Genomic DNA, 12,391 nt, shown 5'->3' on the forward strand with positions numbered 1-12,391 from the left:
GTGGGCGGCGCCATTCCTGGGCAAGCTGCTCTTTCTTTTCACACTGGGCGGCTCTCCTTATGGGCGCACTCCTTGCGCGTGGGGCTCTCCCACGTGGGGGACACCCTTGCGTGGCACGGCACTCCTTGTGCGCATCAGCACTGCGCATGGCCAGCTCCACACGGGTCAAGGAGGCCCGGGGTTTGAACCGCGGACCTCCCATATGGTAGACGGACGCCCTAACCACTGGGCCAAAGTCCGTTTCCCTATAACGGCTTTTAAACACAGGTAACATTCTTGCTCCCCCTCCCACTCAACGTTTTTCTTCTTTCATGACTCTTCTATCTTGTTACTTTTACACATACATTCCTCATTTATCTTGAGAAACCTGACATTTTATGGTCAGCTTTAGCCATTTAAAAATATCTTGTCCTTCCATGTAAAAAAGTACCTATAGCATAACCAGCTATAACTTTTTTAATTCCTTGATTGTGTATTTGTTGTTGCTAGGTGCTTAGGAACTCAGTCTTTTCATCATTGAGTCAATCTCTTTTCTGGGGGATAGGTGAATAGAAAAGAGAACAAGCGTCTCTGAGAGTAAAGGGATATAGCCAAATGATGAGCAAATGCTGGAAAGATGTTCTGTAATGCCTCTGAAACAAAATTCAGCTCATATCAACTGGAAATCATGGTTCTTTAAGAGAGCTCCAATTGCATTAGTTTGCTAGAGCAGCATGCTACAAACTAATACTGGCAGGCCATAGGAAGTGTTCCATTCTTCTGTGTGTTTCTCTCTCATTATCATACTAAGTCTTAATAACTCAGTGCTACTCTCAGGGATAACACACCCAAATGTACACATTTAAAAAGAACATGCCTTCTTTCACGTAAAAAAAAAAATAAAAAAGTACTTTTTACAGTAGAATTTAATCATTCAAAATGCTTACTTTCACAGTGATACTTAATTGTTCAAAATTATAACCTGCTATCTTCAATGCTTCATCAATTTCTTCTGCAGTTTTAGTCTCCTAGGAAGGGATAGGAGAATCAAATACAAATATAAAAATACTACCATTTTGGTTACAAAAGCAACAGAGACCCACTACAGAAACAGTAAGCAAGCATCAAAAATAACACTTTTTATGCTGTTTAACCAGAGATAAAAATCATTAACATTTTAGAACTTTGGTTATAACATTCCAGATTTTCTAAAATAAAGATGTCTTCTTTCAAAAAAAAACAATACTTATCACCCTGTAACCATTTTTAAACTTAAAAATATCTTGAACAATTTATCATGGAAATAAATGTACTTCTATACATATAAAAATTATAAAGTTATAAAGAAAAATTATAATTTGACAGTACTAAGATTTAAACTTAAAGCAAAAGTTAGCAAGATTAAGTTCTCACTGCCCTCTCTCAGCCCACTAACGACTTCCTTAACAATAAGACTTATACTTCATTCAACATTATGGTATTTGTTTTATTTTCTACTCTTAACTTAAAACTATACATTTTTTAAAAGTTAGGAGAAAATTCAATCTTCAGCAGCAACAACAGCAGCAGCAACAAACGCAGTTAGACCTTTTAGTCTCCATTAAAGTTAACTAGAAAATCATACTTAGACTTTAGAAACTTGTACTTTATATATGTTTCACAGAATCTAAGCTATAGGAAAGTATCAAGAACTTCCTAACAGTTGATCAAAGGTAGAAAAGACAGCCTTGGGAAAAGAATTAAGTGTAGTTTATAATGAAGATAAGTGATTCAAGTAATGAGAATGGAATTAACCCCATTACCTTTAAGATCCCAAGATAATCTATAATTCTAGCAACCTTGAGAGTAGAAAAAAGTTATCAGAGATAAAGTCAAAATGTTTAGCTTCAACTTATTTCAGGAACATTTTTCATACCGCCTTTACAGCTGCTGGGTTCAAAACAGTTCTGCGTATGGAGGGTGAATTTTCTAAACCAATAGTCAGCTGATCAGCAGTCTTTTTAAAATCCTGAGAATAATTCTTTATCCTGAAAAAATGTCAAGTACATTATTTTAAACACCAACATGAAAATAACTTTTTATTCTGATTTTTACCCTCTATCAAAAATAACTCATATGAAGACTTATAAGAACATATACAATGGTTCTCAATTATCTATGATAAGTTAGAAGAGGGAAACCATGAGTAAATACACTTTCATATAAAACTTAATTTTAATTCAAGAATTCATGTTCTTAAAAAATCACTGAAAAATAGCTGAAATTACATAAGTAAAAATAGCTTAAAGTAATAGCTTAAAACATATATTATTACGTTTTAATTTCTTACTCATCTTTCCTTGCCAATTGTCTTTGGTAGAGGTGTTGATAATCACTGAAATGTCTTAAACTCATCAATTAAAATAAACACTTATAAGCAAAAAGCTAGTTATTAGAAAAAGTATTTACAGGGGCTTAGATAACTTACAAAAAAGGTAATGAATTTAACTAGGCAAAAGTTAATTGCAAAACAAAAAGCTAGCTGTATTTCTACTGTCTTTAGAAGCCAGAGTTTTTGCCTATTTTATCTTTATATCCCCATACTGGCTAACACTCAGTAAGCATTTAGTAAGTGTGCTGAATAAATAAGCTTATAAAAGAAACTATAATGTTTAAGTATGTTACTCTTATAGAGAAAAACATTAGGCCAAATAACTTTTAAACATTCGATTACTTTCCAAGGTGAATATTCATGGGAAGGAGCCATGGCTCAATCGATTGGGCTCCTGCCTACCACATGGAAGGCCCTGGGTTCGCATCCCAGGGCCTCCTTGTGAAGGCAAGCTGGCCAGGGCTTGCAGAGAGTTGATAGCTTGCGCCTGTGGAGAGGTGGAGCAGCAAGATGATGCAACAAAGGGAGACAAACAGGCACAGAAGAATGTGCGGTATATGGACACAGAGAGCAGACAGCAAGCAAACCACAAGGGGGGAGAGGATTAAAAAAAGTGAAAATTATATTCTTGAAAACATTTATGAATCCATAGTCTCTGTAGATTCCATTATTCAATTCTTCTTTCAAAATGTTAAAGATAAATCACGAAATATATTATTGTTAAGGATACTTTTAAGTTGTATGGTGTTTTAAAAGCCAGGATATTTCACACAAAATTCCAGATGTCCAGTTTATTTTGAAAAAATGAAAGAACTGGTAACACTGGGTTTGCCTTAACCCATAGCAAAAACTGGTTGGAGGTGAGGACAGGCTGCCTCCTTTGGAGGGGGTGGGCACTCTTTGTCTGCCACAATTCTCACCACTGTTTAAGTTCATTTTACCTCACTCAATAAGTTTTCTGCTTGACTTCTGTAGGTGTTGCATTTGGGACCCCAAAATTTGACAGCAATGGCTATTCCATGGGGACAAGACCTGTGACCACTGACTTACACTGTGTCAGAAGGAATCCTAAAGATTTGAATCACCTATAGAGAGTTCATGCAATGCAGGAAGTAACTGGTGAAACACAGGTAAGAGTTGGGAGAAGTGTTGGCATTCTATAAACCTGTGTTCTAGTTCTGGCTCTGTAGATAACCAGCTGCCAGGCTTTGGTTAAGTGGTTTTCCTACCAAAGAATAAACTGGGACTATTCTTTTGGTTTCTCTCTAAGCACTCTGGACAGAGAAACTACAGCAGTAACATGAAAAGTCAAGAACTCTAGTCTAAAGAACTTTGGATTTTATTTGGCTAGAAACCATAGAGCAGGGAAGAGACTGCATGTGGTAACAAGACCAGTGAAAGAGAGTAAGAGAAACAAGGAAGTGTGAGTGGAAGACAGGTTACTGATACGGGAGATATAAATGTTAGCATGTGCAGGAGGCAAAATGCATGGGATATGAGGAACTGGGTGATTTATAAATACTTGGTGCCATTTACAAAATTGTTACATTCCAAATGAGATTGTTCCTTAAGGGGTCCGCTGTTTCTTTTATATCCCACATAATAAACCACCATATTAAGTAAAGTATGCTTTAAAAAGTGAAAAGTTATACATAAATATAATCTCTGAGCAGAACCCCAATAAACCAATGGGGCACTGATAAAAGGTTCTTTAATACCTAAAAAGTTACCAAGTCAAACTCTGTATGCTTACTCTACATGAAATACTGGGGATAGAGAGAAGAGTAAAATGTGGTCCATACTCTTAGAGGGGTTTTATAAACTGGCAGGGCGAGACAGATAAAAAGTTTGATAAAAAGTAATAATATACCACTTTAGCTGTGGTATGTTAAAAAAATCTGCACTACTCATTCAAAAGGAGCATTTATCAATACATACATGCAAAAATCTGATGGAGAATGGAAAACAAACAATCCCCAAATTATTACCCTTTCTTTTAGAACACTCCCAAATCAACTTTTCCAAAAATCTTCCACTATTGCTGTTCTTGCTATTAAGAATCAGCAAATAAGATATCTTTTTCTCCACCCCTTCCTCTCATCTGACAGTATTAACTTTTGCTAGTATTGGTATTCTTGCTTTTCTCATCTTGGTGTGGTAATCCTTGTATTGTTTTTTCACCTTAAATGAGGAAAAACTAATGCTGCTTTTTAAGAGTTCAATTTCTACAATTTTGGTAACAGCGAAGACAAATTATAAACTTTAATACCTTTCTATAAATAATGGGCTATAAACACAGACCTCAGAATGACATTTTATCAATAGATCTAAGTAATTTTTTCCAAAAATATGTTGAGCTTTCACACTAAATTAAGTGCACAAAGAACTTACTTTTTAGGCTGCGGTTTTTCCATAAAAGAATCTTCTTCAATACATTCCTCTATTGGGTAGTATGCTCCTTGTCTTGTATTTACAATTGTAGCAACCTTAGGACAAAGAAAGTCATTCAATAAATTCTATTTATCCAGAATCCAAGCAACTATGTAAGTGTGCCCATTTATAGAAAAAGTTGTTAACTTTAAAGATACTGAAATCTTCTTTACAACATAGAGGAAACTGTTCTTATATTATGTTCTTACCTTATTTTAATTTTTGGAAGAAATTGGTAATTTGGCAACTATTAAATAAACAGAACATTAATCAAAACACTTCACTCCACCACAATTTTAAATGAAATGCTTGCAACAATACTTTATTATCTATAACATTTTTACAATGATATCTTTAGATACATTCATAATCTAAAATAATTAAGAATAAATCTAACAAGGAAAAGATAAGGTACAAGTTAAAAAACTAAAAAAATATATATTAGAGGACATAAAACAAGAACTGAATAAAAAGAGAATCATGTCAGGCTCATGGAAAGGAAGATTCAATATCCTAAAATATCACTACATCTAATAAAAAATATTATAATTCTAAAGTTATATGGAAAAATATATTGTACAACAGGTAAAGGTTTTAAAGTATCATTCAGTAGACTTAACCCACCAGACAGTAAGATTATTAAAAGCTAATGAAATTAAAATGCTGTGGTACTGGCATAATAAATTAGAAGAACAGAGCCTTGAAAGAGACCCACATATATGTGGAATCTTAATACAGAATACAAGTGCCATTCCAATTAAATGGAGAAAGGCTTCAATAAATCATGTGGGAAAGTCAGCTAATTATTCTGAAGAATAAAGTTATACACCAGCCACACACTGTATAAAACATATTATGGAAGGATTAAATATATACCTTTTTAAAAAAAACCTAAGTATTAGAAAACAGAATATTTTAACATATATATAACTTTGAGATGGGGAGGTCTTCCTAATAAAAGAGAAAAACCAGGGAAACGGACTTGGCCCGGTGGTTAGGGCATTCGTCTACCACATGGGAGGCCCTCGGTTCGAGCCCCGGGCCTCCTTGACCCGTGTGGAGCTGGCCCATGCGCAGTGCTGATGTGCGCAAGGAGTGCCCCCCCACGCAGGGGTGTCCCCCACGTAGGGGAGCCCCACGCGCAAGGAGTACACCAGTAAGGAGAGCCGCCCAGTGCGAAAGAAAGTGCAGCCTGCCCAGGAATGGCGCCGCCCACACTTCCCCTGCCGCTGACGACAACAGAAGCGGACAAAGAAACGAGATGCAGCAAAATAGATACAGAGAACAGACAACCGCGGGGGGATTAAATAAATAAATAAAAATCTTTAAAAAAAAGAAAAAGAAAAACCAGATGCCATGTAGGAGGAGGAAAATAATTAAGAAATGTTTCTGAATGGATAAATATAATAAAATCAACAGTGACAGAACTGGCAGAAAATATTTACAGTACACATAAGATTAATATGACTATCACATGAAGAACTCTTACAAGTAAGGAAAAAGACAATCAAAAGGAAAATATATGAAGGATCTGAAAGGATCTTTGGAAGAGTCTCCAAAACATGGGATGATACGCAATGTCACTAGTCAGGGAACTGCAGTTTAAAACAATGAAAAATTCATTTTTTTTGCCCATAAAATTGCCAAATATTTAAAAAGTACATGACAAATCCAAACTCCACTTGATTTTTTTTTTTTTTGAGTGCTAGGATGGGGTAGGTTTGACAAACTATGCGAAGATATATACAGTGAAAAAATTTGTAATACTATAATGGCTATCAGTAAAGCAATGGTTAAGAAAATTAATAGTACTTCCTTACAATGGCTTTTAATGCAGCCATTAAAGTAATGCGGGATGTATGAAAACATTAAAGATAATCATGTTGAGTAAAATAAGCCAGGCACAAAAGGACAAATATTTTATGATCTCACTGATAAAATTAGAGTAAGAAAATTCAGTGTCGGAAACTAGAATAAAGGTTACCAAGGGCTGGGGTCGGGGTACAGAAGGCAACATTAAGCTTAATTATACAGTTTCTATTTGGGGTAATGGAAAAATTTTGGTAATGGATGGTGGTGATGATAGCACAACACTGTGAATATAACTAACAGCACTGAATTAGGTATTTGCATGTGGCTTAAAAAGAAATTTTAGGTTGCATAAATGCTATTGGAAAAATATTTTTAAAAACATGAAAAAAAGTAATTCAGGAGACTTCTGTGAAAATAGGTCAAAAAAGCAGACTACTAAATGCTATGGTCTCCCATTTTTGTAAAATACACATCTTTGGTGGGGAAGAGGGTGTTCTTTTAAGGTTTAAAGTATGTGTCAAAGTGAGCCAAGTATTTTTAGTTTAAGGAAAAAGGGTTACTTTCAACAAATTACATTGGACCAAATGTTATTTTTAAGCCCCTCTCCCCTGGCAAAAATATTTTGGCCTAAAACCTTAATTTCTATATTCCTAGTTTATTCCTTTTGGCTTGTGTTGTGGGTTGAATTGTGTACCCCAAAAGATATATTCAATTTTGTCCCCTGCTCCCACCCTGCTTTTCGCTGTATTATGGCCCTTCTCGGCAGCAGCTTATGCTGCTGCCTCCCTCCGCCCCTCCTCCCAGCCACTGTTATCTTCCCCCTCCCAGCCGATCACTGTTCTCCCCGCCTCATTCCAACCGCCCTCATCCCGTATCCGCCCCGGCACAACCTCGGAAACAACCCCCTCTGCCATCAATGGCTTACGTCATAAACCGCAGGTCCGCCCTTGCCTCTGCAGCCAATCCTCAGCTGCCCCGCGGACATGCCCCTCCCACAACCTCCCCGCCTCCATGACACTATAAAACCCCATGTACTTCCCGAATAAAATCAGACCTGCGCATAGACCTCGTCTCCGTGGTTCTTCTTCCATCGAACCGCGCGTCCCCCAAGCCTTGAGCCGCCCGCTGCCGCCCCGGTCCGGCCGTGGCGTAGGCCCGATCCCCGGCAGCGACTCGCCTGCAGTGACCCGCCTGCAGTGCCGCAGCGGAGGCCAACACAATTTCTAACCCCCGGTACCTGTCTTAGTGGTATAATCAAGTTAAGATAAGGTCATACTGTTTTTTTCTCATTTTTATACCATGGCATCTCTACTTACCTGAATTTGATGATACACTGAGGTTGAAGAGCGACAGGAAGGGGGGGTTCAAAATTTACTTTTATAGTATTGGTGAGGAAAAGGGGAGAAGAGTTGTAAAAATAATATTTCATTAAAATAACAATTTAAAAAATCAGATGAGAAAAAGAAAAAAGGTCTGTGAAGAGAAGAGTTAATTTTTAGTTTGCAGTTTTCCAAAGAGGTCTCCAAAGAGTCAGGCCTTGACAAATGTATGACTTTAACCTTTCTTTTCCTGGATCACTTTGAACAATTACAAAATAGATGGCAAAAGCTTTATATTTTGTTAGGTTTCTTTGCTTAGTTTCTAACTAGAAGTATGTTTTACTTATCTAAACTTCAACACTAAACTACAATGCATGTAGTATTAAAAAAATAAGACTTACCTCACAATCAGGGCATATAATTGTGCTGTGTTCCTCAGTTATTAATAAGCACAAATCACAAAAAGCATGCCCACACTGAAATTCATGGTGGTGACCTGTTGGTGAAATTTCATTGTGAATTAAACATTCCACGGTTTAAGTTCCATAGTTTGTTAATGTTGAATGGACAGTACTGATGAGAGGGGAAATTTAAAGGGAGTGCTACAGTATAGGAAAAGATAACGTGTTTAGTTAGAAATGGATGAGTTATTAAACAGAATTTGGGGAAACTGTACAGGTCAGACAGAGGGAGAAAAACAGGCAGAACAGTGTAATATTGCTTGCATTAAAAAGATTGTTATATAGTACCTATAATACTTTGAAACTGTCAAATCTTATAATCATACAAAGTGCTTTGACATATTTCATTTGACATATTTTACTTGATCCAGTGTTCCTCCTATTTAACCATGCTTACAGTCCTGTGAAGGAGTCAAGGAGGGTCAACATATGAGACACTGACAAGACTCCTCTCTTTTAATGAATTAAGACATTGGCAAGATCTTCTCTTACAGGAAAGAAGCCAAATGCTACACACACACACACCCCAATAATTTTCACAAACCTAGCATTTAAAAAGGAAATATCATATCCTTGATTGAAAACCTAATATCAAGATTTTAATGCTCTAGGTAGAATCTGAAGTTTATCATAATAAGCATATTTGTTTTAAGTAACTTCAAAGTGCTGTCATTTTAAAAGATATTTTGCATGAAAACTCATAAAAGAAAAGGGAAAAATGGGTCATCTCTCACCAGCAAAAAATTTTAGAGTTCATGCTGAGTTATTATGCATTAATTTGATTTTAAAATGCTTAAAATTTTTTCTAGCCAACTGAAACAGCAAACTTACTTACAACCAGGCTAAATTTTAAAGCTCTTTAAATTTCAAATATAATGGTCTCAAAGAAATAAAAACTATTCTATTTAATCTTTATAAAATTTCCAATATTGTAAAAATAAAAATAACTTGTCCTGCATTACAGCTTTCAGAATTCTATATGCATACACAGCTTTCCAACTGGTTATTTCTAAGCATTGTACACAAATGCTTGGAAGAACCACTCCTCTTAAAAGGCTGTGTTCTAGAACTTTATTTTGAAATATTTATTTCATTCAAACAATGGAGATTTGTATGTAATAGCAGTAGTTAAAAAAACACCAAAAAGAAGGAAACTAATACTTGAAACAGTTACATCACACTGGGCTATAATAAGGCTTTTCTGTGGTTTCAGTAGTTGAACTTAAACACCTCAACCTCCTGTGAGACACAGCACTCGAACCTATTATTTTAAATTACGTTAAAATAGATTGAACCTGCCTTCACTTGAGCATAGCCTAAGATAGAGCAGTGTATTTTCTACCTTGATGTATACAGACAGACCAACACTAGATGCATAATAGGAATGGACTAATTTCTAAACAGTATTTTAAGCCAAATTGGGGATGCAAATTTTTTACTTTTAAATGAAAACGCTGAGTAGAAGAAGTCAGGCACAAAAATACAAACATTGGCAGTGGACTTGGCCCAGTGGTTAGGGCGTCCGTCTACCACATGGGAGGTCCGCGGTTCAAACCCCGGGCCTCCTTGACCCGTGTGGAGCTGGCCCACGCGCAGTGCTGATGCGGCCAAGGAGTGCCGTGACATGCAGGGGTGTCCCCTGCGTAGGGGAGCCCCATGCGTAAGGAGAGTCACCCAGCATGAAAGAAAGCATAGCCTGCCCAGGAATGGCACCACACACACAGAGAGCTGACACAACAAGATGACACAACAAAAAGAAACGCAGATTCCAGTGCCGCTGACAACAACAGAAGCCGACAAAGACGGCGCAGCAAACAGACACAGAACAGACAACCCGGGTGGGGGTGGAAGGCGAGAGAAATAAATAAATCTTTTAAAAAAATACAAACACTGCAGGATTCCACTTATATGAAATATCTAGAATAAGCGGATTCATTGAGACAAAGCAAATTACAGTTTGCTAGGGTCTGGGGTGAGGGGGAGATGGTAGTTACTGCTTGGAGTTTCTGTCCGGAGTGATGAAAAAAGTATTGGGAATGCCTGGTGGTGACGGTAGGTCAACATTGTGAATGTAATTAAGGCCACCTGATTGTACAGTTAAAAATGGTTAAAGCAGGAAATTTTATGTCTCTTACCACAATAAAAACAAAAACCCACACTACTGTTTATTAATTCAGGAACATTTCACAGTGGTGTACTTGTTACTCCTACTAACAGTAACTACGCAAGAAAACCAGTTTCATTGCTTCTTCAGCATAAGGTAACTGGCTAAACTTCTACTACTCTTCCATGAACCCAGCCCGGGGAAGACTCGCGGGGCGGCGCGGGCGAGAACCACACGCGGCCCGCTTAGAGTGGACCAGGGCAGCCTGCGGCCTCGTCCTAACGGCTGGGAGGGGCGGGGAAAGAGGGCAGCCGCCCTCGGACCACGTCGGAGCGGCCCCCTGGCCCTCTGAGGGTAGTGTGGGGGCTCACCACGGCTTATGTTTTGCCCCGCCTTACAACTACCAGCCCGTCCACACCCATCCGCTCACTTCACCTCGCAGCTCCATTCGCAGGCCCGTCTCCCTGCCTTTCACGCCCTGCCTCACGCCCAGGCGTGGGTGGACACTTCGGGGTTCCTCACCGGAGGCTTTAGGCACACTTTTCCCACATCGGGTGCACTGTATCTTGGCAGCACACCAGGGCTGGCTCGTCCTCCCCATATGCCGACAGGAAGAGAGAGGGAGCCGAGTCGTTGAAGCGTCTGCCGCCGCCATGGCACGGCCCTTTGATGCTGAGGCAGGTAAACCGCGTGCTGCCTGGCGTCCCTCTCTACAGGAACCAATCAGCGCAGGAGAGTGGTTCTGCAGAACCAATCAGTGGACAAAGTGACTAAAGCCCGCCCTCTCAGTCTGTCGTCTTCCGGCGAAGCGTTCTGGAGTTTCAGGGTGTTTCAGGTCTTGTTGTGGCGTACTTTGCTCGAGGCGGTGGTGGAGTGGAAGGCCACTTATTTTTCAAGGCGTTATTACCGGAAGCACACCTAACCAGCTCAAGTTCTAATTTCGTGTGTTACCATATAGGTCGTAGCGGACTTCACAAATAGCAAACAGTTCTTTATACTGATGTGATTACCATCCCTCGTTGTATCAACGCTTTCAGCCCTACACCTGTGTCAAGCTTTAGTGGAGAAGCCAACCGTTAGCCACCTTTAGGGAAAGTCAATTGATTTCACCCTAAGGGACGATCACCATTATTAAAACGTTGTTGAGCGTGAGGATATGCAGGGCCCTGTGCTGGGGAGCTGTTGGGAGGGCTAAACTTTTACAAACTGTTTGGTTCCCCTTTAGAGTGTGCTAACAAAAAAGATAACATCTGCTAAGGTAGCTTGTGTTAAGTGCCAGAGGAGTGGTAGAGACAGTAAGAGTTGTGTACTTAAGAGATGAAGTCAGTATGGTCTACAGTGGTATGAAAAGATTTTCTATAGGGTTTGCGCTAGACTTTAAAACCCAGGTAGGATTTTTAAGCCTAAACAGAGGAAATGGGTCATCCCAGGGAAAAAATACGGCAGCATAAACAAGGGAACATAGTTGGGAAGATAAAGTGGTCTCTTCAAAATTTAATATATAAACCATTTGTCTAGAATGTTGGTTTCCTTAAAATGAACTTTTTGGAGAGGTACGTTGAGGCCAGATTTTGCGAAGTCTTGAATGTTGGGCTAAGGAGTTTGGACTTTACCCTTTAAGCAGTAGTGTGGGTTAAGTTTCCTGAGTAAAGGGTAAAGGTAATTTGGCTACTAAATGGCAGGTGTAATGCGAAGGAAGAGCCTGGCAAGGATGCCTTCTACTGCTAAGAATAAAAGGCTGTACATATTCCTTATTTTCTCTTCGTTCCTCTACATGTTTTTTGAAATAGAAACAGAAGTTTTCTTTTCAAAGACTTACTCCTGCTCAACAATCTTTATACTTGTCTTCAGGAAAATGTACAAATTGCTTAATCCATGCCCATTCTACCCTTCCAGTCATTTCTATCACTACTCC

General features: G+C 38.6%; 1 protein-coding gene across 3 annotated transcripts in view; it reads right to left on the minus strand.

Moving 5' to 3' along the window:
• RNF17 (ring finger protein 17) overlaps positions 1-11,116 on the minus strand; it is a 106,547-nt gene extending 95,431 nt beyond the window's left edge. For 2 of the 3 annotated variants that reach the window (XM_058276358.1, XM_058276355.1), the window contains exons 1-5: positions 10,912-11,116; positions 8,313-8,407; positions 4,742-4,836; positions 1,895-2,006; positions 927-1,007 (exon numbers count right to left, since the gene is read on the minus strand). In XM_058276358.1, coding sequence (XP_058132341.1) covers positions 927-1,007; positions 1,895-2,006; positions 4,742-4,836; positions 8,313-8,407; positions 10,912-11,077 — 549 coding nt within the window. In that variant the 5' untranslated portion in view covers positions 11,078-11,116. The remainder of the gene's footprint in view (positions 1-926; positions 1,008-1,894; positions 2,007-4,741; positions 4,837-8,312; positions 8,408-10,911) is intronic. The other variant, XM_058276356.1, reaches the window with a different exon arrangement.
• Positions 11,117-12,391: the final 1,275 nt, after the last annotated feature.

This window comes from Dasypus novemcinctus, chromosome 15 (assembly GCF_030445035.2).
Source record: "Dasypus novemcinctus isolate mDasNov1 chromosome 15, mDasNov1.1.hap2, whole genome shotgun sequence".
Taxonomy (NCBI): Eukaryota; Metazoa; Chordata; class Mammalia; order Cingulata; family Dasypodidae; genus Dasypus; species Dasypus novemcinctus.